At 40.8% G+C, this 23,361-nt stretch overlaps 1 protein-coding gene across 1 annotated transcript in view; it reads left to right on the top strand.

The window, feature by feature from the left end:
- Positions 1-3,537: 3,537 nt before the first annotated feature.
- tprg1 (tumor protein p63 regulated 1) overlaps positions 3,538-23,361 on the top strand; it is a 29,597-nt gene continuing 9,773 nt past the window's right edge. Inside the window, exons 1-4 of the mRNA XM_085151635.1 lie at positions 3,538-3,671; positions 3,813-4,072; positions 5,111-5,202; positions 8,465-8,641. Coding sequence (XP_085007761.1) covers positions 3,833-4,072; positions 5,111-5,202; positions 8,465-8,641 — 509 coding nt within the window. The 5' untranslated portion in view covers positions 3,538-3,671; positions 3,813-3,832. The remainder of the gene's footprint in view (positions 3,672-3,812; positions 4,073-5,110; positions 5,203-8,464; positions 8,642-23,361) is intronic.

The following is a 23,361-nucleotide window of genomic DNA, read 5'->3' as shown; positions in this document are numbered from 1 at the left end:
TAGGAAAATGTCAAGACGGGAACATAAGCTCAGGAGAGGAAATTCAAAGCAATCGAACGCTTTTTTAAGCAGCAGAAAAACACAGTTTGACAAAAGAGCGGAGAGTCTAATCTAATCAGAAATCAACTTTTCCCACCAAGCTGCCTTTAAATACAACCAAAGCAACAATTCTGCAGTTTTCATTCTGCGATAGAAATATTGAGCAAACTAAAAGGATCGTGTTGAGCCTAACTGGTAGCTTCTTCACTTCTACGTCGTTCCTGATTGTAAACTTAAACAGGATTGTGGCGATTACAATAACAAAAACCTCCTTCCTCCACAGAACCAGCTCTTGGTTGCCTTTTTGTTCAGTACTCCTAGCTAAAACTAATGCAGTCTAATACATCAGTCCAATCATTGTGCATTGTATACTTGCATCCCCTTTATCAGTTACACCTGTAAAGTCAAATATCACACCCCTGCATTATGGTTTATATTTACATACCACATACAGTATGGTTCAGATATGTACAGTGCAGACTGAGGTGATTACACGAAGTACAGCAGTGTCAGCAAACCTGTTAAAGTTTTAACAGTAATTAAACATCCGTGAAATGAATGTGTGTGTTTGTGTGCACTGTGGTTTATGATAGCCAGGAGTGTCAGAAAAGTCTATCAGAAATGAATACCAGCCCTAATCCCCCGAAACCTGGTTAGAGGTTCAGTGTGTTGTAATGACTTAAAGGCAGATCTCCTGCATAATAAATATGAAAACAGTACAGTCTAGTTTCAGCTGAGTTTCTACACTTGAAACAGGTCAAAGTAAAGACCAGTGTTTCACAGATCCCTTGGTAAAAGACTGTTAAATAAAAGGGTCAGGAAACGGTTTGCATCTCTAATTAGAACTAAAACTTTCAGTGCACATTAGTATCACTTTTCAATATTATGTTACATTTCAGCCTATTCTCACGGCAAATAAATTAGTCACGAAAAGTTATTCATGTTCAGGAACACAAACTGTCCCATTTTTTCATAACAGTTGGCACAACTGGAAAGGCAGGTACAGTACACGAGAGGCTGCAATGCCGATACATCACCCTAGCAACCAAGAAAATTGAGCTGCTGAGGTTTTAAAGCGAAAGCCAGCCTCTTCCTCTCATTTTGTGTAGATGGACAAGAATCAGTATACAGTGGGGCAAAAAAGTATTTAGTCAGCCACCGATTGTGCAAGTTCCCCCACTTAAAATGATGACAGAGGTCAGTAATTTGCACCAGAGGTACACTTCAACTGTGAGAGACAGAATGTGAAAAAAAAATTCATGAATTCACATGGTAGGATTTGTAAAGAATTTATTCGTAAATCAGGGTGGAAAATAAGTATTTGGTCAATAACAAAAATACAACTCAATACTTTGTAACATAACCTTTGTTGGCAATAACAGAGGTCAAACGTTTACTATAGGTCTTTACCAGGTTTGCACACACAGTAGCTGGTATTTTGGCCCATTCCTCCATGCAGATCTTCTCAAGAGCAGTGATGTTTTGGGGCTGTCGCCAAGCAACACGGACTTTCAACTCCCGCCACAGATTTTCTATGGGGTTGAGGTCTGGAGACTGGCTAGGCCACTCCAGGACTTTCAAATGCTTCTTACGGAGCCACTCCTTTGTTGCCCGGGCGGTGTGTTTTGGATCATTGTCATGTTGGAAGACCCAGCCTCGTTTCATCTTCAAAGTTCTCACTGATGGAAGGGGGTTTTGGCTCAAAATCTCACGATACTTGGCCCCATTCATTCTGTCCTTAACACGGATCAGTCGTCCTGTCCCCTTGGCAGAAAAACAGCCCCATAGCATGATGTTTCCACCCCCATGCTTCACAGTAGGTATGGTGTTCTTGGGATGCAACTCAGTATTCTTCTTCCTCCAAACACGACGAGTTGAGTTTATACCAAAAAGTTCTACTTTGGTTTCATCTGACCACATGACATTCTCCCAATCCTCTGCTGTATCATCCATGTGCTCTCTGGCAAACTTCAGACAGGCCTGGACATGCACTGGCTTCAGCAGCGGAACACGTCTGGCACTGCGGGATTTGATTCCCTGCCGTTGTAGTGTGTTACTGATGGTGACCTTTGTTACTTTGGTCCCAGCTCTCTGCAGGTCATTCACCAGGTCCCCCCGTGTGGTTCTGGGATCTTTGCTCACCGTTCTCATGATTATTTTGACCCCACGGGATGAGATCTTGCGTGGAGCCCCAGATTGAGGGAGATTATCAGTGGTCTTGTATGTCTTCCATTTTCTGATGATTGCTCCCACAGTTGATTTTTTCACACCAAGCTGCTTGCCTATTGTAGATTCACTCTTCCCAGTCTGGTGCAGGTCTACAATTCTTTTCCTGGTGTCCTTCGAAAGCTCTTTGGTCTTGGCCATGGCGGAGTTTGGAGTCTGACTGGTTGAGGCTGTGGACAGGTGTCTTTTATACAGATGATGAGGTCAAACAGGTGCCATTCATACAGGTAACGAGTGGGGGACAGAAAAGCTTCTTACAGAAGACGTTACAGGTCTGTGAGAGCCAGGGATTTTCCTTGTTTGAGGTGACCAAATACTTATTTTCCACCCTGATTTACGAATAAATTCTTTACAAATCCTACCATGTGAATTCATGGATTTTTTTTTCACATTCTGTCTCTGACAGTTGAAGTGTACCTCTGGTGCAAATTACTGACCTCTGTCATCATTTTAAGTGGGGGAACTTGCACAATCGGTGGCTGACTAAATACTTTTTTGCCCCACTGTATATCAGACTGGTCCGAAACTCAAATCAGCTGTTTAAAAGCTGGGTCTATTTCACAAACTAACCAGCAGACAGTACCATGTAATTTATGGTGATGCACTGAGGAGGACAAAGTTTTGTTCAGAAAAATTACATCAATATAATTTTCATGTCAGTTATGCTGCCTCAATCCAGGGAGCACAACAAGCTAAGTGAATGGGGTGCCAAAATATCTGCTCTATGGACTCCTTAATTAAATCTGTCCATGCAATTTGTAAGTGAAGTCAGTCTGAGTCACAACAACAGGGGCGTGTCCAGGGGGGACACATGGGGTGACACCAGTCCCACTAATGCCACTGAGTTGGTTGACTACTGTTAATCTTTGGATGGATGAGTGCGTGGAACAACCAGTACAGCTGTATTTGGACTTATTTAATATTAATATTGCTTATTTAATAATAGTTGGTTATTTAATTATAGTATATTTATATTTTAAAAGTTTTCAGATTTTAAAATATAAATAGACTGTTTTATAATGCTATATTATAAAAATAAAGCTACCTAGCTGTATATAAGTAATTTAAAGCACCTGCAGAGGATAAAATGATATATAATGAAGTGATCCATAATTTTGATCCAATAATATCACACATATTATTGCGGATAATGAACTTCATTCTGATTTCCACTGGCCATTCTGTTCACTGCAGTTATAAATTATAAGATGAATTTGACTTTCCAGTGAGCTGCTGTCAGAAGCGCAGACCATGCGCTGTCTGTGTAAATCGGATGTGCGCAAACGTGAGCGCTGCTGTCCGCCGCCATTCAAAACAAACACTGGGCCCGGAACAAGGAAGTCGTGCACCTGTTGCTCCTGCCTTACTGTACCTTTCCACACGTACTGCGCCTTCTATAATCTAAGGTAAGAAACCTGTATTACCAGCTTCTAAGAATAACTCGACTTAAGTATCGATTCGGAAAAACTGCGTGCAGGGACCCGTCGCTGGGAAGGCGCCGACAGAATCAGATCCAGACACATCAGTATTCTGACTTCTTTTAACAGAAGAGTTGTGAAGCCTCATCATGGCAGACGCGGAGGATGAAGTAGTTAAAGGAAGTGAAGAGCAGCAGCAGCAGGCGGAGGAGGAGGTTGATCTCAGCTCCTCTCCGACCCCTCCGGAGGACTCTCAGACAGCTGCTGGCCGCAAAGGGGACGCGCAGGAGCGGCCAGCGGAGAGCGTGGCCACCTCGACCCAGGGCCGTCACCTACTGGTGGAGCCCACCCTGGACCAGTTTAAACTAAGGAAGTTCTTCGTGTTAAGGGTAAAATATCATCAGCGTTTCCTCTTGACGCAAAGTGCTCCCAGTAATATGTCACACATTTCTGTAAGCGCACTGACTCCTAGGTTAGACTTTTATTTAGAATACTTTCATTTTTTAATACACTATCTTCTTTATTTACTATATTTAGGAGACACTACATATAATTTGTCATTTCATAGGACTCCATATGAAAAAGTAGCTCATCTGGCTCGAAGGAGCAAGCTTCTTCCTGGTTTTAGTCCCGTACTTAACTTGTGGTTGAAACATGCCTAAGCTGTTTCCTGTCTGTGGCTTAAACTCATCAGCCCAGAGTGGACCACACACCTGGGTAACGTCATTAAAAACTTTATTTTTAAATAATGATAAAGTATAAAGTGTGCAAAGGTTTCAACAGAACCATGTAAGTAATCTGTATAGCACCAAACATAATAAAAGTGAGTTTATGTTAGAAAAAAATGAGTATATAGGCTGAAATACCTTTTTTTTACTCAAAAAAAGTACCAACAACAAGCTGAACGTTATCAGCATCGCTAAGATTCTGTTCATTGGAAGCCTGTTGTTTTGGATTTTGATGGGAAATCAGTCATACCTGCCATGTTGCCAGGCCAGCTCAGCACCATCCTCAGATTACAGAATGACTGTCAAGAGCACCTCAATATGAACTCCTAATCTTTTCTCTTGCTCCAGCTTGGCATTGAAATAATAAAACATAAAGTGCAAGACTGGCAGAGCCTTCAAAACCAGAAATGCTCACAGCTGACAGTGTGTTCTGCGCTGGAGTGTTCCCTCGTGTGTTCAAATACCTGACTTACTCACATTTCTACACGCTCGGCTCTCTTCGTTCGCAGACATTTTCACACGCCCGGGCTTCATGCTTGTGTTTATTGTGATTTCGTTTGACACGCACACACGCTGACATTTTACTAGTCCCAGCTGCACATCTGCCTCAAAGATTACCCCTTAAGCTTTCTGTGCATACGTTGTGATTGTCACAATGGAAAATTAGAAAGTGACACCCGTGCATTTCTGTCTCCTCAGCCTGGCACTCTGAATCAGGCCATCAAAGACGTTGAAGCTCTGGTGAATGAGGAGGTAGATGGCAGCGTTCTCAGCGTTTGGCTGATGGCAGAGTGAGTTCATGAGATCATGTTCTGTTATACACCTCCATGTTTGAGTGCGCGGCGCCTTGTGCGCCAAGTGAAAACCTTTTACCTTTACCCTCAACCCCACACCATCACCCACATTTAGCATTTAGAAACACTATTAAACATTTAATAAAAGGCTAATAATTCATTATAATATAGTAGTACACTTGTACCAAAAGAATTTAAAAGTCTAATTTTGAATGCATTTGTTTTGTTATAACCAGACTGGACAAAAGAGGTGGCACTAAATGACATAAATTTGTTTTCCTGGACTTAAAGGGAAATAAACCCACAGTAGAAACCAAGTCAAACAAAGTAAAAGAGGTCATACATTAAAGAGCAGAAAGGAAACATGACACCCAAAGTGCTGCAACATGCATAAAAGGATGAGTTCTGCTAGTCAGGGCTATTTGCTTTAACCTAAGCCTAAGTCATTTGTAAAATCCATTTAAATGTTGTATCAGCTTTTACGTTTGAGTTCTACAGCAGTCCCAGTTTCTCACAGAGCCCTTTGTGAAAATTAATTACCAATCCCTGATAATCGATGACTGAAAACACTAGAATAAATGAGAAATTTCATATTGTGTTCATTCATATGAATTCATTCAAATCATATTCTGTTCTGTCCTGACCTGGCTAACTTAAACTTGAACACAGGTGTATTCCAGTTACTGTAAGTTTTTCATGTCTTTGAGAGAACGATCAGTAAATGATCGATTTACTAGTGGATAGTCCATTTGCACTTATTTTGGAAGTTCAGTTGCTGCTAATTCGCTAGCCTTTCCTGTCTCGCCACACGCAGGTTGATCAGCTAATAGGTGGCTGTGGCTCAGGAAGTAATGCGGGTCATGTATTGATTGAACGATGGTGGTTTGATCCCCGGCACCTCTAATCTGCATGCCAAAGTAGCCTCAGGCGAGATACTGAACCCCGAGTTGCTCCTAATGCGCTCATCAGAATGTGGATGTGTGGGGTTTTTACATCTAAAACACTTAGATGTAGGAAAAAGTGTTTGTATGAATGTGTGTGTGAATTGTGGAGTTTGTGTGCATCCGCAGGATAAATGGAAAAACAGCTGATATTTTATTTTTGCTATATTTCCAAATGTTTCTGTTCTCATCAAAGCCAAAAAAAACCCTCCTCGAATACCTCTTAATCTCAAGCAGAGATAGTGATTGAATACAGAGCAACACAAAGTGACTGCAAGACATTTACAAAGTGCACTCGATGTGATGTCAGGTTGCATCACTCCTGCACAAGCTTTCAGGAAACATTTAAAAGGCTGGCCATGTGAGAATGAATAATGCATCCCAGTTTATGCAGTTCTGGGTGCATACACACACACACACATGCACGTTAACGCCTGTCCTACATTTGGCCCGCTGTTATCATGGCCATAGAAGCCAGCGTAGGACTTCAAGCAACAGAAAGAGTGCATCATGTGGTAAATTTGCAACTCTGCTGCAGAATTTGCCCCAAGGGAGGCCAAAGACTTATGTCAGCAAAGGATGAGAAATTCCTCAAATTTGGCTTAGCTGAAGGTTGTCACTTGCTTTACAAAGAGTCATCTCAATTGCTGTACGTTTCTTATAATAGGGCCATCTTTTAAAAATACACTAGGTGGTGTTTTTTTATGTAGGAAAAATGAGAGAAATAATGTTAGTTACACTATTTTCCATCAGTTAATTTTCAGAAAAGCCCCGGAAGATTCTTTAAGTTACTTAAAGACATACTTTACATACATCTGGGCAATTAAATGCTTCTTTTGATTGTCCAGAGATAAAACCTGGTCTGTCCTGTTTTCTAGCTGGCTTTACTTTTAGCATACATAGATCTCATTGTCTCAGGATGGACTTGTGTCTTTTTACAGTCTTCATGATAAGTCAAGCCATTTAGAAGCCACTGTGCCTTCATATTTAGCTTAGAGTTGCATGCAACCATATTTCTAAAGGGGCAGCAACCAGCAGCAATGTGGCAACCAGAGATAAAGACATGTCTGGGAAATTGTGTGAATTGTGGTAATGATAGATAGATATTTATCTCAGTTTTAAGCAACGCAGTTGAGCTCATTGATCAGCGGCCGCTCACCAACTCCTTTGAGATTTTAAGCTATGCTAACAGTCTGCTAGCTGTAGCAAAAGCTAGCGGAAAGAAAACAAACAATTTTTCAAAATGTACCCTACCAAACAGTGTGCAGGGTCCTGCAGAGATACTTCCTGTCGGTTTCTGTCCTGACCAACAGTTTGTTTTGTCAGGCTCGAGTGCTTAACAGCATGTCAGCCCACCCACAGTGTGACCGTGGATCTCTGCATTACATCTGTAGCATGCTTGCTGCCCGTGCCCAGTCAAGGTTAACTCATTTCATCAGCACAGTCACAGCTCTTCACCCACACCTTTCTATAGAGCTTTGACTGTTCAGTGAACTGTCTTCTCTGGCTTACGGATGCCAGCAGCAATCAGGAGTGTTTCACTCTGAGGTGACCACGTGCGCCCAGCTCAGTGGGCTGTAAGAAAGGGAGCTTCTCCGAGAGAATCCATGCCACCATGAATTAGCTGTTCGCACAGCGGTGAGGGATGGAGTGTGTGGATGTGTGTGTGTTTAATGATGCTTTTTTTTTTGTGATTTCAATTAGTACCGCAAACATTTTTGGAGACATTTTGAGGGCATAAAAGAAAGCCCATTTTTCCAGTAAAAATTTAGGGCTTCAGAAATGCTTACATCCATATTGTATGATCTTTGCCCAGGGCATTTTTATTTTACTTTGTGAACTGTAAGAGTACATAATTGAGCAGCTCTACAATATGTGTGCGTGTGTGTTAACTTTATATGACCTCCAGTATTCCAATCATTTTTGGCTATTTTTGCTTATTTTTTAAACTTGCTGATGAAAAATGTAAAACATTTCATTAAGTGTTTTGTTTTGAAAGGTTTTTAGTGAAGTAATAAATGAGTGAGATTGATTTTCTTGTTGCTGATGCTGTTTCCTAATGCCGCGATGCTGCTAATCCATCTTTATAGCAGATGAATAAACAGGTTAGTTTACTTGAAGAAGACTATGACGAGTCAGTGAAAGCAAAATAACTTAAGAATACCTTTTGTTGGAAGCGGTTTGAGTACTGACATTGGAATATTTGAATACTGAAGCTGAAATATTTTTTTATTTAACATTTAAAAACCTGCTTTTTTCTGTTCTGTTTTTCTTTTGGTGACAGTTGTTCTTGCTCACACACTGTTTGGTTGTTTCAGAGTGGATCACTGGAACAATGAAAAGGAGCGCATTGTTCTCATCACAGAATTCTCTCTCCTGGTCTTCAAGTACGACTTCATGATGTTCAATTGTGACCAGATGCAGAGGATCCCGCTTAACTTTGTGGACCGCATCTCCCACGGCACCTTCAGCTTCCCAAAGCGCTCCCTGCTGGAGTAAGTCCGCTCATTTTGTCCAACAGTAAAACGTGCCTTCTAAGCTTTAAGCTTTAAGATTCGAGTCACTGAGTAGGGTTAGTGGACTGTAAAAATGACATTCAAAAACAATACGACTGTCAGTTGATTACTAATGCTTATCATCTACAGTCCTGTGCAAAACCCACCCCTCATTTCTTTACATTTTTCTGGAAAATTTAAATGAGGTGCAGGGATTAATTGAAATGTGCAAACATACATGGAAATACTTTACATAGGGCAAAAACAGTGTTTGTACTATCCTGCCAAGCTTGAAAGTCAATATTTAGTCTGACTTTTATTCGTCAACACAGACTGAACTTTGTTATTCAGCTTTTTTGTCTTTTCTCTAAGTAATCTTCTTTTAGGTAGGCTTCTTAAAGGACAATCAAAGCTCTTCTTTGGATGTTGGCTGCCTTTAGTTTTTTTCTCTATCAGCATGATTCCACACTGCTAAAACAATGTTGAGGTCTGGGCTCTGTGGAGGCCAGTCCATGACTGTTAGTGCTCCATTGTGTGTTTTTTCTATTCAGGTATGTCCTACTTTATTTATTGATTAGCAAGAAAGCACAAGACAAGGCTAATCAAAAGGTATTGGCTGAAGCATATGCTTATTATGCCAACCCTTTTAACAAAAGATACTGCATTGGTAGTGTGTTTAAGATCATTTTCATGTATAAAATTAAGCTGTTGCCAATCAGATGTTTTGTAGATGGTGTTATCTGTCCATCCTTTTGCTTCCGATTATCATTTTCAGGGTCTTGGGGGGTGCTGGAGCCTATCCCAGCTGTCTTAGGGCGAGAGTCGGGGTACATACTGGACAGGTCACCAGTCTGTTGCATGGCTAACACATAGACACAGACAACCATTTGCACTCACATTCACACCTATGGGCAATTTAGGCTTTCCAATTAGCCTATCCCCACTAGGTGCTTGTCTTTGGACTGTGGGAGGAAGCCGGAGTTTCTGCAGCGAACCCACACAAACAGGGGGAAGACATGCAAACTGCACACAGAAAGACCTCAGCCTGATAGTGGAATTGAACTCAGGACCTTCTTGGTATGAGGCAACAGTGCTATGGTGGATCAAAATCAAACCATACTTTTCAGCTGTTGTCATTTCATCAGTTTGACAAGATTTATCTGAAACACAACCCAAACCACGACAGACCATGTTTTACAGATGGCTCTCTGTACATGCCTACTATGATTTGAACCGAAAATGTCAAATTTGGCTTTATCTCTCCATCAGACCTGTTGTTACTGGCTTTCAGTCCAGTTCTTGTGTCATTTGGCATTCCTCGGCCTTTTCTTAATCTTTCCCTTCCTTAGGAATGACAGCTGTAAATTCTGCTGAGACCATTCCTGATTAGGCTTCTGTGAACCGTTGCTTCCTGTTTCTTAAGGACATGACTTTACAATACTGTATGCTATAGATAGTTTCTTAGGCCTGTAACTTCTTCTTTTGTCCTCCACTTGCCCAGTTTTCTTTTTTTTTTTATTGATTCAGCTAAATTAGAAATTAGAACATAAAGTAGTGGTTCTGTTATTTAGTGGTTTACACGTTTGCCTAACAAGTGAAAGACCTTGAGTCTAATATTAACAAGGCCATTTTATGTAAAACAAATTTGCCAAATCATACATGTGGAGCTACCTGCTGTGGTGAGCCTTTATAAATAACAGATCAGCTAAAGTAGATTTTTGCTATTAACGAATGCCCAAGGATGCAGTTTGAAATCATTTTTTGCTAAGTTGTCTGATTTGTTTGGGCTAGTTCAGTGAAAAAAGATCAAATAAAACCTCTGAAAATTGTCAGATGCAAGGACTGGACTGAAAATGGGAGAATAAGCAACCAATGTCCATAGAGTAACTGAAAAAACAGAAGAACTATTGCTCACGACCATTTTAAAAATGACTCCTTGTCTTGGTCCTAGGCAGCAAAATAAAAAGAAAAGGGGGAGCTCAAGAAATGTCCTGTATGCCTACAAATGTTTGTAGGAATTTTACATTGGTATTTAAACAGAGCAAACAGCGGTGTTAATTAAAGAAAAAAGGTTTTACTGTGCAAAATCGAATGGGATTATGACGGTCATTTTAGTCCCTAAACTAGTTTGCTGACTTCAGGGTTAAATGCAGAAGTTGAGAGTGTTGTGGCTCCAAATCATAACCACGAAAGCTTCCTGACACTGTCGAAACACTACATCAAACTACTCTTTGTGGGGTTTAGTCGGTCATTAACAAACGAAAATGTCTGCCTGGAGAATTATAAATATTAGCTCCAATTATCTTCACTCTGCTCTAATTTGTTTCACAAAGCTCAATTCCCCGTGAAGAAGAAGTCCCTTTGCTTCATCATTAACCGTTACGCCTAAACGTTAAACATGCCCGGTCACATTTGTGGCCGGTCTGTAATCATCTCACAGCTGATTTTAATCTAGTATCATATAACACGGTGTCAAATTTAAAGAAACATTAGAAGATGTAGGAGAAAGTGTGAAATGTGCGCGGCAGATCGGTGCAAGGAGCAAATGGGGACAGCATGGATGGCGAGAGTGTTTGCAGCAAGGTTTTTGAGGGTAAGGAGTGCAGAGCTGTCACTTGGAGCTGTCACTTAACTGATTAGTGGCAAAATTAATGCAGTCCTTTCATCTAAACCTTTTAAAGACGGCTCAGGGGATACCAAACCAACTAAAACTAATTTGATGAATAAAACGTAATGTGCTGTGAAGAGCTTAGAGAGCGCGGCCTTTATTGGAGGTTTTATCTCCGCGCATTACATTAAATTATACATAAAATGCTCGTGGAAGCCACCCGGGAGTCCGGCAGTAAAGAGACGGTTTCAAATGAGAAAGACTGGAGCCTCAAACATTTCCTCTTTCTGTCTTCATCTTCAGCACTCCTTCCCTTTCATTCCCCGTCATCCTCTTCGTCTCTCCCCCAGGAAGTGTCTTCTTTTTTTTTGTCTAGGTCGTTCCTATTTTGAGAGAAGCCGATCTACAGTAATGTTCATGTATATATGGAAATGAATGTTCCTGCTTCGCTCTTCTTTTGACGCTTCATGAAAACTTTGTTTCCACACGACACCTTAATACGAGGCCAGCTGGGGAGATGAGCTGCAGTGTTAATGATTCGTTTCTGAGTGATGGAGGAGCTCAGTGGCGAACAGAGAAAAGACAGAGCCAAAGATATGACGTCATGTCCCCATAGCTCATCTATGAGTTTCTGTTCACTCGAAACATGTGTCTCGCTAACACCCCAGGGCTTATGGGAAATGGTGTTCACTGAAGGTTGCATAAAACATGAATTTAATAAAAATAAACAACAATGTTAGACGACTACAGTCGTGTTGCGAAAGTCTTTGTTGCAGTGCTGTACCTTGAGCCATCAATGTAAAAGTCAAAGTATCTTCTGTTTGGAGCTGATGTCCAGAGGAACACATCCATGTGACCTGCAGTACATATTTGGCTTAAGCCACTGGTTTTTGATTTGTGTCGTGCCTTCACATCTTTGGACACAAAACAGAGCTGTGAAACTATTTAACTGTGATCTGCTGCTGGCAAATTTAATGCAGGTGTTCTAGTTACTTCCTGTGTATTTAAAAACACAAACAATAATGCGGGAAAGTAATGATGGTGCAGTTTGCAGCGCTGTCCCCTTGCGTTTTACATCAGGAAGGTTCCTAGTTGGAATGTCTCTGCTCTCCCTGTAACAGACTAACCCAGGGGTCCCCAATCTCAGTCCACGAGGGCCGGTGTCTCTGCAGGTTTTAGATCTCATTTTGGGTCAACACACCTGAATCACATGATTAGTTCATTACCAGGCCGTCCCGTGAAGGCTGTCCCAATTCGAAGACTGCTCGAAATGCGGCACTCAAATGCGTCCTTCATTTCCCTGAATTTTAAGGACGTGGCGGTGTAGACTTCGTGGCCCAACATATCCCAGAATGCATAGCGCGGCGGTGGGTGTGGATAATTTTGCCCAAAAAAAACGGCGGATGAGGGGCGCCCGAAGAGTAAACTTTAAGTAAGTACTGAATATTATGTCACTTATCTATGTGCAAATGTTTAATAACGAAGAACATTAAAACATTACTGTTGGCCACATGTCGGCAAAGTTATGTGACATTAGTGACGTTTGTACTAACTTGGTTTTAAAGCCTTTACTTTAAAATATACGCCGTTCAATAGCTGACCATAATCTTACAGAGAATGATCAAAGCTCATGTAGAAACAAACAAACAAATGAATAAAAGATTTTCTCCTTCATTTCTGTCAAACAAAGCTGTATGAAACGTTTCCAGCTGTTAGTATCATGGTTGCTAGGCAACCTGGGCAGCGCAACGGAGGCTACACCGTCCCATTTCACCAGCCTCGCACTTCCGGCCTTAGCAGTCTTTAAATACGTGGCCCTTGAGGATCGTTGAGGCTGCGTACTTTAAGGCTGCAGACTCTGAATTGGGATACAGCCTTCAAGACATGTTGAGAAGGTAATTTATCCATTTAAATCAGCTGTGATGGATCAAGGACACATCTAAAAACTGCAGGGACACCGGTCCCCGTGTACTGGGATTGGGGACCCCTGGACTAACCCAAAGTCAGCTGGGATTGTTTCCAGCATCTTTCTAGAAATCCTTGAATATATAGGTGGTCCAGAAAGTACTATATGTGTGGGTGAATTAGGATGACCAGGTTAAAAAATGCTGTAGTCATTGTTCCATCCACTGAGATACAAAGTGCTCGCCGTATGTTCACTGCATTTACTTAACGCAGGAGCTGGGAAAATTACATTCAAATACCTGCACCTATTTGTTTGCATTGTCTGTTGGGATCTGCTCACTATAGTGTAGCTTTGGATGGTCAGTATGACTGGAAAAGCACCCGTTAAATGCCTGTTGGTTCACATTCCCTTATCAGGAATATGCAATGCTCCACCTCCGTCTGCAATGTTGATCCCACCCAGCAGGGCTGCATTAATCAAATACAAAGGCTTCTTCTTCCTTTATAAATCAAAAAGCTCACAGAGTGATGAAACAATTCTTTTACTCACTTAGAGCAGAGAAATTCTGCTACCTGTGTGATTTTGTGCTGTTATTCTTCGAGGCAGCCGCAGCGTGATTTGAATGCTGACAGTTGTCATCTGACCACTTGATGTCAGTGTGCACCCTTGGTGAAGGGAAGGTTCAAGTCAGGAGCACGCCACATCACATTTCTTCATGTTAGATGTCATCATGGATGATGATAGGATCACGTCCAAACCCCTTTCATGGTATGGGATACAGCTCTGGCAAAAAATCAGCACATTGTCTGACCGCAGTGAGGCAGTTTGTGGCATTAAATGTACTACTGTTGGCTACATTTCTATATCAAAGGCACGGCATCAGAGAGATGACATCAAAGGCTGACTCTTTAATTTGATTATTTCCATTTTTAGTCTGATTGCCTAAAAGTAATAATACAATTAAAGTTCCTGAGTGAAAGCACTTTTCTTAACAATTGACCTCGAGTGTTCCCAACCTCCTCAGAAATAATTGTGTGTGTAGTACCTCTTATTTGTGTGTGTGTGTGTGTGTGTGTGTGTGTGTGTGTGTGTGTGTGTGTGTGTGTGTGTGTGTGTGTGTGTGTGTGCACCCCACCAGTCTCCCGAAACCTTGATGATGTCACTGGAAACCGAGGAGGGAGTGTCAGTATTTTTAGTCCTGATTATTGTGTTTTCTTCACACATTCTCCAGGTGCACCCGTGAAGAAAAAGCACAGTTTCTTCCGCATCTGTGGGGAAAGATGTGTTTTAAGTGCCTTCTTTCCAAACTGTCTAGACAATCTAATTACCCAGCACATCATCTATTTTTTTTATTCCTGTCTGAGAGAGCTGGGTGTGGAGGTTTAAAGAAGCCCCGCTAGAGGTTGCTTCAGTAACTGTTGTAAGAAAAAATATATATTTAAGAGGGCTAGAAGTAATTCCAGCTCTGCTCTCCTTTGCTTCTCATCTGGTCGGATACTTTTCTCTCTATAAGGCTTCAGAATGTGTGTAGCCAACTATTATTTAGCCCCCATCTTCATCTGCTCAAGTTAGTTTTTTAATAAATAAAATGCTTCCTCACTCATACAAGCGAGGTAAATACCTTGTATGTTACAGATGAATGGTGTGTTACATGTCTTTATTCTGCTTTTAGGCTGTAGTGAAGTCATTCGACCACACCTATACAAACTAAAGCAGCATATACATTCAGACAGCAGGTGGCAGTCAGTACAAAGTAGGTACTTAATGTATCATCAGCAAAATACACAGTTGCAGACCTCATGAGATGAGCATTAAGTGAAAGCAGCTGCAGCTGTTGTAAACCAAAGCAGGTTAATTCCATATATTTGTATTATAACTCAGCTAGATTTTTCAATCTGTACATTTATCATAAAGAAAAATAAGAAAGTCTTTTGAACGTTACCTTTTGAACTCAAACCTGATGGGCAAATGTTCTATAGTTAGTCACATAAATACAAATTTGCAAAAATTGGAAGAGGAATGAGGTTTTTCACATTTATATCACTAAAATTATGGAGAAAAGTGTTAAATAAATTTGTACAAGTGCCACAGTCAACATCAAGTATGCAGTAAATGTTTGCTGAGCTTGCATGGTCCATCACTGGATCCTCTAATTCCATTAAGGTGAAGTTACGGTGCTGCAGACATCTTTTTTTGGGTCTATGGTGTTGATGCTATGAATAGGTAGAATTTGGATTCATTGAAAAGTGAACAAGAAAGAAAACAGAAGCAGAGTTCACCACAGACACAAGAGAAGCACTAAAAATATCATGAGATGGACTATCAACTCATTACCAGGACCAGGACTTAGGAATGTGTTCAGTGTGTAGTCTATTTAGATCAAGCTAAACAGTAAACCTGAAACACGTGCAAAAAAGGTTCAGTGGGCTTTGCCATAACTGCACTTTCAAAAACGCAAACTGTCCTCTGCATAAAATGCAAAATTAAAAAGCAATCAGGTTTGAATTTGCACAAGTGAAACAAAGCCCAGCAAAATCACATACGTAACTGTAAGAATATAATGCCTAGTTTTGTAGCTCTACCTGTAGTGCAAGTCTTGTTCCAACTGTAAATACAACAGGAAACAAACAAGCTAAGAAGCCCAAAGCATAAATGAGGAGCAGAGTGTGTACGCAGGTTGCACCCGTGGTGTACAGTATGAATTAATAAACGGCAGTAGACTCAGACTCATGGTTTGGGGCAGGCCGCTGTAAATTCAAACACCTGGGGAGCAGTTTTCAGCCTGTGGACGGTGGAAACATCATTGCCAACAGCCTGCAGCTATGATATCGCAGCGTATGCACGACTGTATGTACAGTATCACGGCTGTGTGTTTTAGGCTTCAGAGGTTGCATAAGCAGTCTGATCATGTGTGCAGCTCAATTCCCCATCTTCTCTTTGTTTTTCTACATACCGATCCACCTTTGCTTTTCATCTGTTTTTAGTCCTTTCAGTGCAACCTTGTTTGATGGATACATCTATGGATGGCTGACAAACCCGCAGGCTGTGTTGAGCAATCAGACCAGATTTGTTTATGTGCTCTTAGACAATGTGGGACACTTGCCATGATAACTGGAGCTGGGATTGATATTTATCTTGCATGTTGACTTATGAGTCCGAAGCGCTTGAAAGCCCAGTGAGGAATTTATCGTCACCTGCCCTAAAGCTCAGAAAACAGTGCGTCTCTTAGGCATGTGTGCGTTTTGTATAAACACTGTGTATTAAGTGGAACTGCAACGGGAAGGTCAGGGAAGGGTGGATTTCCCCAGTTTGACCTTTTTCTCGCCTTTATTTTGGTGCAAACCTTGAATCGGCCCTGATTGCCTGCTTTTCCAGTTGTGTGATTCGGTGGCTGTAACAAAATGAGGTGCAGTGAAAGTCCAACCCCAGCTCTGCCAAATAAACACAGTGAAAACTTCCAAGGCCTCTGGCTGGAAAGCCCAGCCCTGCTCTGCCTGTTTGGGCTGGTCCCTCTCACAGTGATAGCTTACCTGTGGAATTCTCCAAAGCTTTTTTATATCCTCATTGATACTCGGGCAATAGGTGCGCACTTTTACAAAGGGCAGTGTGTACAAACCTAACTCCACCATCCTCACCCTTGGAGCTGAAATATAATCAGTCTTTTAGGCTGGGCTTTGCTTTTGTGCCATTTTTTCTTTTTCTACCTGCACAACATTTGCTCAGGAGGAGGCACAAAGTGTTCAGCAGCCACATTGTCATTTTGAAAGCACTTGTGTAAACAGGGCTAGATGATTGCATTATGATGCAGCCCCTCCCTGGGACCGTGACATATCAACAGCTACACCACTATTGTTTAGCCTCAGGTGTTTAATTCTGGTTGGCAGGAAGTGCTCTGTTGCACAAGGCATGTGGTAAAATGAGCACATAGGCATGACAAGTCATTAAGGAAACGAGAACACTGTTGGGAAATCATCTCCATCCTGATTTATTTCTCCTCTTTGTCGCCTTTTATTATATGCAAACCAGCAGGTATGTTTGCCACCAAAAACTGCGACCACTCACGCCACCGTGAGCTGTGACAGCCGCTGACAGAATCGCAGGATCCGTCTCAGGCTGCGTTCTACAGTTGCACTTTGCAAGCGACAGTTTGCAGTTTTTATTTAGTAAATTGTGCAAGTTGCCTCTTGAAATCTGTCTTCACTTCAGGGTCTCTGCACGGTGTTGAACACTGAAAAAACCCGAGTGTTTGTGCTTCCACGCATCCGTGCTACTTAAGCAGCGATGAGTCATGTGTGGGTTCAGTGTTATTTCATACCTGATTGTCAGTGTTAAAAATGTGCAGAAGGTTAATGAGTTAAATCCACAGTGTGGTGCAAAACCCTAAAGAAATGATGAAATCGTCGCAGGAATCTGTGATAGCGAGGGTGGTGTGTGGGCATTTGTCTTATCTCCAGTGATCATATCTGCCTTCCAAGAAAAAGTGAACAACGCATCAGCTGCATATAAACAACATTACAAAAAAGCGTATAAATATAGCGGGGTGTTTAACAAAGAAACGCTAAAAGTTGGACTTGGAAAAATTAGATACAATGTTTTTTTTTCAGGAATATCTTCCATCATCATAAAATAAATCTTTAAACCACTGCCAAGACCCTACAGTAGACCAGCCATTGCATTAGACAATAACCCCAACAGTTAAACAAATAATCAAGCCATTAAATGTTTTACTTTCAGATTCATAATGATAACTAAATTTCCATTCAGTTCAATTTTATTTATATCATAGACCTTACAAAATTAGAGGGAAAACACCCAAACTAGAGATGGCACGATACCACTTTTTTATGTCCGATACCGATACCGATATCATAAATTTGGATATCTGCCGATACCGATACGAATCCGATATAGTGTGTTTTTTAATCAATAAAATTTTTTAATATCTTGCTGCATTTTGTACAAGTTTATACTCAAGTTTAAATAAATAACAACACTAAAGCTATTCTGTTAAACCTGTATGTAAAAAATACACTGCGCCCAAAATATTTCATAGTTCAGCAATACTGATCAATCTAATAAACTTAAACCTGCTCCATCCTCCCTATTCTGGTATGAGTACTATACTAATAGGGTTGCAAACTCCCAGCAAAAAAAGAAAAAGGGAACCACCCTCCACCTCATGATGCTTAATCGATGTAATCAAAATTAATTTGATGCAGGGGGGAAAATGCACAAAAATAAATTATTTTTCAAGAATAATTAAATAGATTCAACATCTTTCTTCAACAGAATTGCAGACTGCACAGATGGTATCTTCCCGAAGGAAAAAGTAGTATAGCTTACTATATTAGACTTAACAGTTACTATATACAGTAATGGACTTCTATATATTTTACATCAGATTAAAACTTTGGGTGTAAGAGTCAGATAATTATTTATTAAAAGCTAGACATTTTAAATGAGAATAAGAAAGAAAAGTATGTCTTTGTGCCCCCTTTTGTCTGTTCATGCCCTATCGGCCCCCCCTGGCTACACTTTGCTAGATCCGCCCCTGCACAGTTACCAGCGGTCAGCTGCTAGAAAAGGATCCTGGTGTAGAAAGTAATATTAAATAAATTCTAACAACAGCATATCAAGCTTAAACGTGCTGCTGTTGTTCAGCCGCTGGTTTCCTCTTTCTGGTGAGAAGTGGGCCAAAAACAAACAAGAGAGACGGACTCGCGACAGAAAAGCCGATCAGCTGATCATTAAGCAGTTTCACGATTGAAGCAGCAGCAGGAGAGAGAGAGAGAGAGAGAGGCAGTCGCTCCATATCTCGGTTGTTAAGCTTAACGTGGGAACGCTTTACAAACATTCAGAGATGAACTTACACACTTGCTTTACTTCTCTCTGGGAAAACTTCCTCGGAGATGAAATGCTGGTTTGCTAGCAAGGCTACAAATACACACAGCTGCTCTATCAGGTGATGCATACTGCTGCTACGTGCTACGGTTATGAGCCGAGTTACGCTGTGTAGCAAGTTTTGTGAGGTGCTTTTTTGATATTTAATGGATCGGATTACATTTTTTATTTCTCACCGATATCCGATCCAGTAATTTGGGTCAGTATCGGACCGATACCGATACGTAATATCGGATCGGTCCATCTCTAACCCAAACCTCCCTCAGACAATATCAGTTTCATTTATTCCAGCATCAGCTTGAAAACAGATTTTATTTTTAACAAAAACCCTAAAAACTGTAACGAGATCCCACATTTTACACAAAATAACCTCACACTATACCTTCAAATGACTCAGATCCAAAAGTACTTGGGGCAGCATCTCTCCCCCACCCAAGAGTGAGCAATCCACTGGTTTCCAGCAGAAAACCTTGGTGCTGAGATGGGTGATGGGGACCAACAGATGGGTCAACTGGAATGCAAGCATTGTACTAGGAGGAAGAGAAAGATTAGTCTTAAGCTTTCACAGTCTTACACAGTCTTATCTATTTTCCAACTCTGACCTGTGGTCATGAGAGCTGGATGAAGACCAATAGAATAAGGCCACAGGTACAGCGCCGTAATGAGTGTCTTCCATAGGGAGGTGGGGCTCAACCTTGGAAATAGAATGAGGAGATCGACCATCTGGTGGAAAATCATAGCAAATTTACTGCTTCCTCTTGTTTAGTGGAGCTAGTTGTTTTTCAGGTATTTGACAAGGATTTCTCCTGCACACCTACCTTTGGAGGTTATCCAGGCGGGGAGGTTATATATCATCTGGCCTAGGAACGCCTCAGGATCCCCGAGGAGGAACTGTCAAATGTTACTGGGAAAAGGACGGCTGGAATGCTACCATGACGTGTCTTTGGTTCAGTGCAAGATGAATGAATGTATGGATGGTTGGATGATTGGCAGTAACTTCTTCCATACATTTCCAACAGGCAAACTGAGCATAGCTTTAGTTCTGTGAGGTCACAGAGTTAATCCAAGCCTGCAATCCCCACCAATCATCTGATGGATCCTCTCATGTCCTTTTGGAAAATGCAATACAGGGTGCACTATGCAAGTTGTCTTAGCCTGCCTACAATTTTTGGTTGCCTTGCAAACAGGTTTGCACCCACCCCACCCTCAGCTCCTCTGTTTCATTTCTTATTCGTGCCATCTTTGACTTACTTATTTGTGTTATGAGGGTCTTAATGCTGTTCACGGTGCTTTAGACTTTCAGTGGGTGTTTGTGTGAAAGTGCAGTTAATCCCAGAACTGAAACCACCAAACATGAATGACTGCAAGTAAAGACTGTGATATCGTTTTGAGTAAAGCAGTCTTCACAGAGCTTCTGGTCTTCTTTTACTTTTGGTTGCCTTCACTGTGTAGCTGTTTATGTCTTGCTTTCACGTCTTTGATTTATTGTATAATGCTTTATGTGTAGTGTTTCTAACTTGCATGTCCTGCAGAACAGGAACCTTCTGCAAACTCAGTCAGTTGAGTTAAATGTTCAATGTTACCTAAACTTCTCCTGACATAAAAATGGTGATGCCACCATTTTTGCTTTTGTTCTACTGACGAAATGTTCTGAAGAAAAAGCAAAACATATACAGCAGTTAATTCCCCGCTGCTTTTCTTCTTAATTATCTTTAGAAGGATAAGGAAGCTGCTGCAACAGTATTCTTTTTGTTGTTCAACCGCAGATGCAATTGTGATGGACGGAGTAGTCAAACCTGTTGCAGCAAGTTTGTCAAGCCGCTGTTTTGAGTAAATGTTTATTTGGTACCTGCTGCGTTAAACAGACACTACAAAAAAACAGGGATGGTTGTGTAGCTGGTTTTGTATGTATGGTTATGTAAGTCCCTCAACTGTGTTCTAGTTCAGTAGGTCAAATAAGCTCAAAACAACTCTGTTGCAATTACTGCGCAAGTAGATCAGACTTTAAAAAATAAATGTTCATGCCTTCATTTCTTAATTATGTAGGCCCAGTGTTAACTCCAGTACCTCCTCTCTTAAGCTGCAGTCCTGCCCACCTACAACACCATCCGATTTTTACATTTTTAAACCTTTCTTTATCAGACCGCATACATTGTGCTCTGAATCAATTATCTGGGCTTTCACAGTGTGATGGTCTCGCCGCACTTTTCAGCAAATATCGGGGATCTTATGCCTCCTGTTTATCTGCTAAATGATCTTTCTTCCTCCTCACACTGCAAGAAAACACACGTTTAAGTGGAAGAACATCTGTAAGTAATGTTTCCTTTAAATAAACCATCACTTACTAGAGACTGAGACTCAGCGTATCAACCTGCATAATAATCCGAAACACGTTGTTTTACTTATTATACCGCAGTAATCACATTATTGGCAAATTCAGCCGCCACAAATACTGTTGCTTTACATCTATTCTTCTGCTCTTTAAAGCTCTCTGCAAGTAGTCGTGCATTTTTCCAAGCAACGTGCCATCAGAGAGATTTTAGTGCTGCGGGGAACACTGTTACTCCTCCGTGTTCGCTGAGGTAACATCAGGGGTTAAAACGGGATTTGGCAGGTTGGAGCCACCTGGGTGCAGCAGGGAAACAAAACATACACCCAAAATAACTCCAAATTATTTTGTACTGTGACATCCAGTAGAGTTTTTCTTGGAGCAGCGCCTTTAACAATAATCAGGTGTTTAATTTGTTCTCCTGTCTCACCTCTCGTCTTGGCATAGCAGCAAATTAATTTCTTTACTAATTAAATACTTAGGAGAGAAGGAAATGTCCCTGGATATTTGTTTTTTACTCCCAGATGTGAAGAAAGGAGAACAAATGTAGGTGTCGGATCTGTACAAAGGAGAAGATCTCAAAGAGTAAAATGCAGCATCCTTGTTAATTGCCTTAGCTCTGCTGTATCTATGTTCATGAGCCTTGGGCCACTCGGAAATATAACCAGAGATTCTAAAAGATATGTGTAAGCTTTTTGCTATTGATGTTGTTTTTTTAAGCTTACACTTACATTTTCATTTCCATGGATACCTCAAAACGTTACAAGGTGTTTTTCACAGAGGTTTTGAAATGAATGAAGTCATGTGTAAATTTTCTTAGATATATTTATGATTTGATTTGACTTTCTGAAAGGTGCAGAGGGGCTGCGTGGGACTCTCTTTGACCTTGTTCCTTTTGAGTAGTAGCAGCAGTACTATTAGTGAGTCCTCTGTAGCATTGGATGGATAAACAGCAAACAGAGAATTATGGCGATCTTTGCAAAACGTGGAGCAACGCTACCATCATTTCAAAGATGGGATCTGCGAGTGTTTAGACGTCTGTTTGCTCTCAGTCTTCTGAGGTTTCATTAAACAGAAAATATATGACTAGAGGGCTTTTTCATTAAAACCTACAGTATTTACTTTAGAAGGACTAAAGAAAGAACAGCAGAATAAAGAGAATATGATGAGCACGCTGTGGATTACCTCTGAGCCTGGCAAACATGAGATTGCCCTCACATTAAGTATTTACCCTGAGGACAGATCAGTGCAGATTTTTATTATTCTAACGTTGTTAATACAAAACCAGCAGGTCTGCTTGTCCCCTTTAGGGACATAAGTGAAACAAAATGATACATGAATATGTAGGAATTAAATATCAGAAGGTTGCTATGTGTTTTATTTGTGCATGTAAAATGTTTACTGTACAGTGTTTGTCAGGGTTTTTTTGGGTACACCTCAGAGCTTTATTTGTTTTTTGAGGCAGATTATTCATCATCTGAAAATCACTGCAGTAGATAAAATCTAATCAGAACAAAAACTGTTTTTTTTTTCAGTTTAACAGGCTAATTTCTTAAGAAAATAACTTTGTAATGCTTGATAATAATCTAATTTACAGAGTAATACAACCCAGTTCCTCTACAACACTTGATATCCTGTTTGTTTGCTTTTAATTGAAGGAGTAAAAAACTGGCGATATAATAAAAAACAGAAGTTTAATCTATATTACTTTAAACCTTTTTACATTGTTCCAGAGCTAACCAGTTAGCTTAGTTGCAGAATATGTTATAATATATCTTATTAACAGCAATTTTGATTTTGATCTCAGCGTGTCACAGATTTCTTTTTTATGGTCATCTTCTACACAAAGAACCTCTAATATGATGGAGAAATCCAACAATCTGGACTTCCTGTTTCACTGATCTAACCTACGTGTGACCATGAAGACAACAGCCTGCTGTACGGCAGTCCAAATTAGTTTAGCCTAAACTAAACTA

The sequence above is a fragment of the Neolamprologus multifasciatus genome, chromosome 23, assembly GCF_963576455.1.
Source record: "Neolamprologus multifasciatus chromosome 23, fNeoMul1.2, whole genome shotgun sequence".
Lineage (NCBI taxonomy): Eukaryota > Metazoa > Chordata > Actinopteri > Cichliformes > Cichlidae > Neolamprologus > Neolamprologus multifasciatus.
The sequence above is the reverse complement of the archived record's forward strand: the minus strand, read 5'-3'. Positions and strand labels throughout refer to the sequence as shown.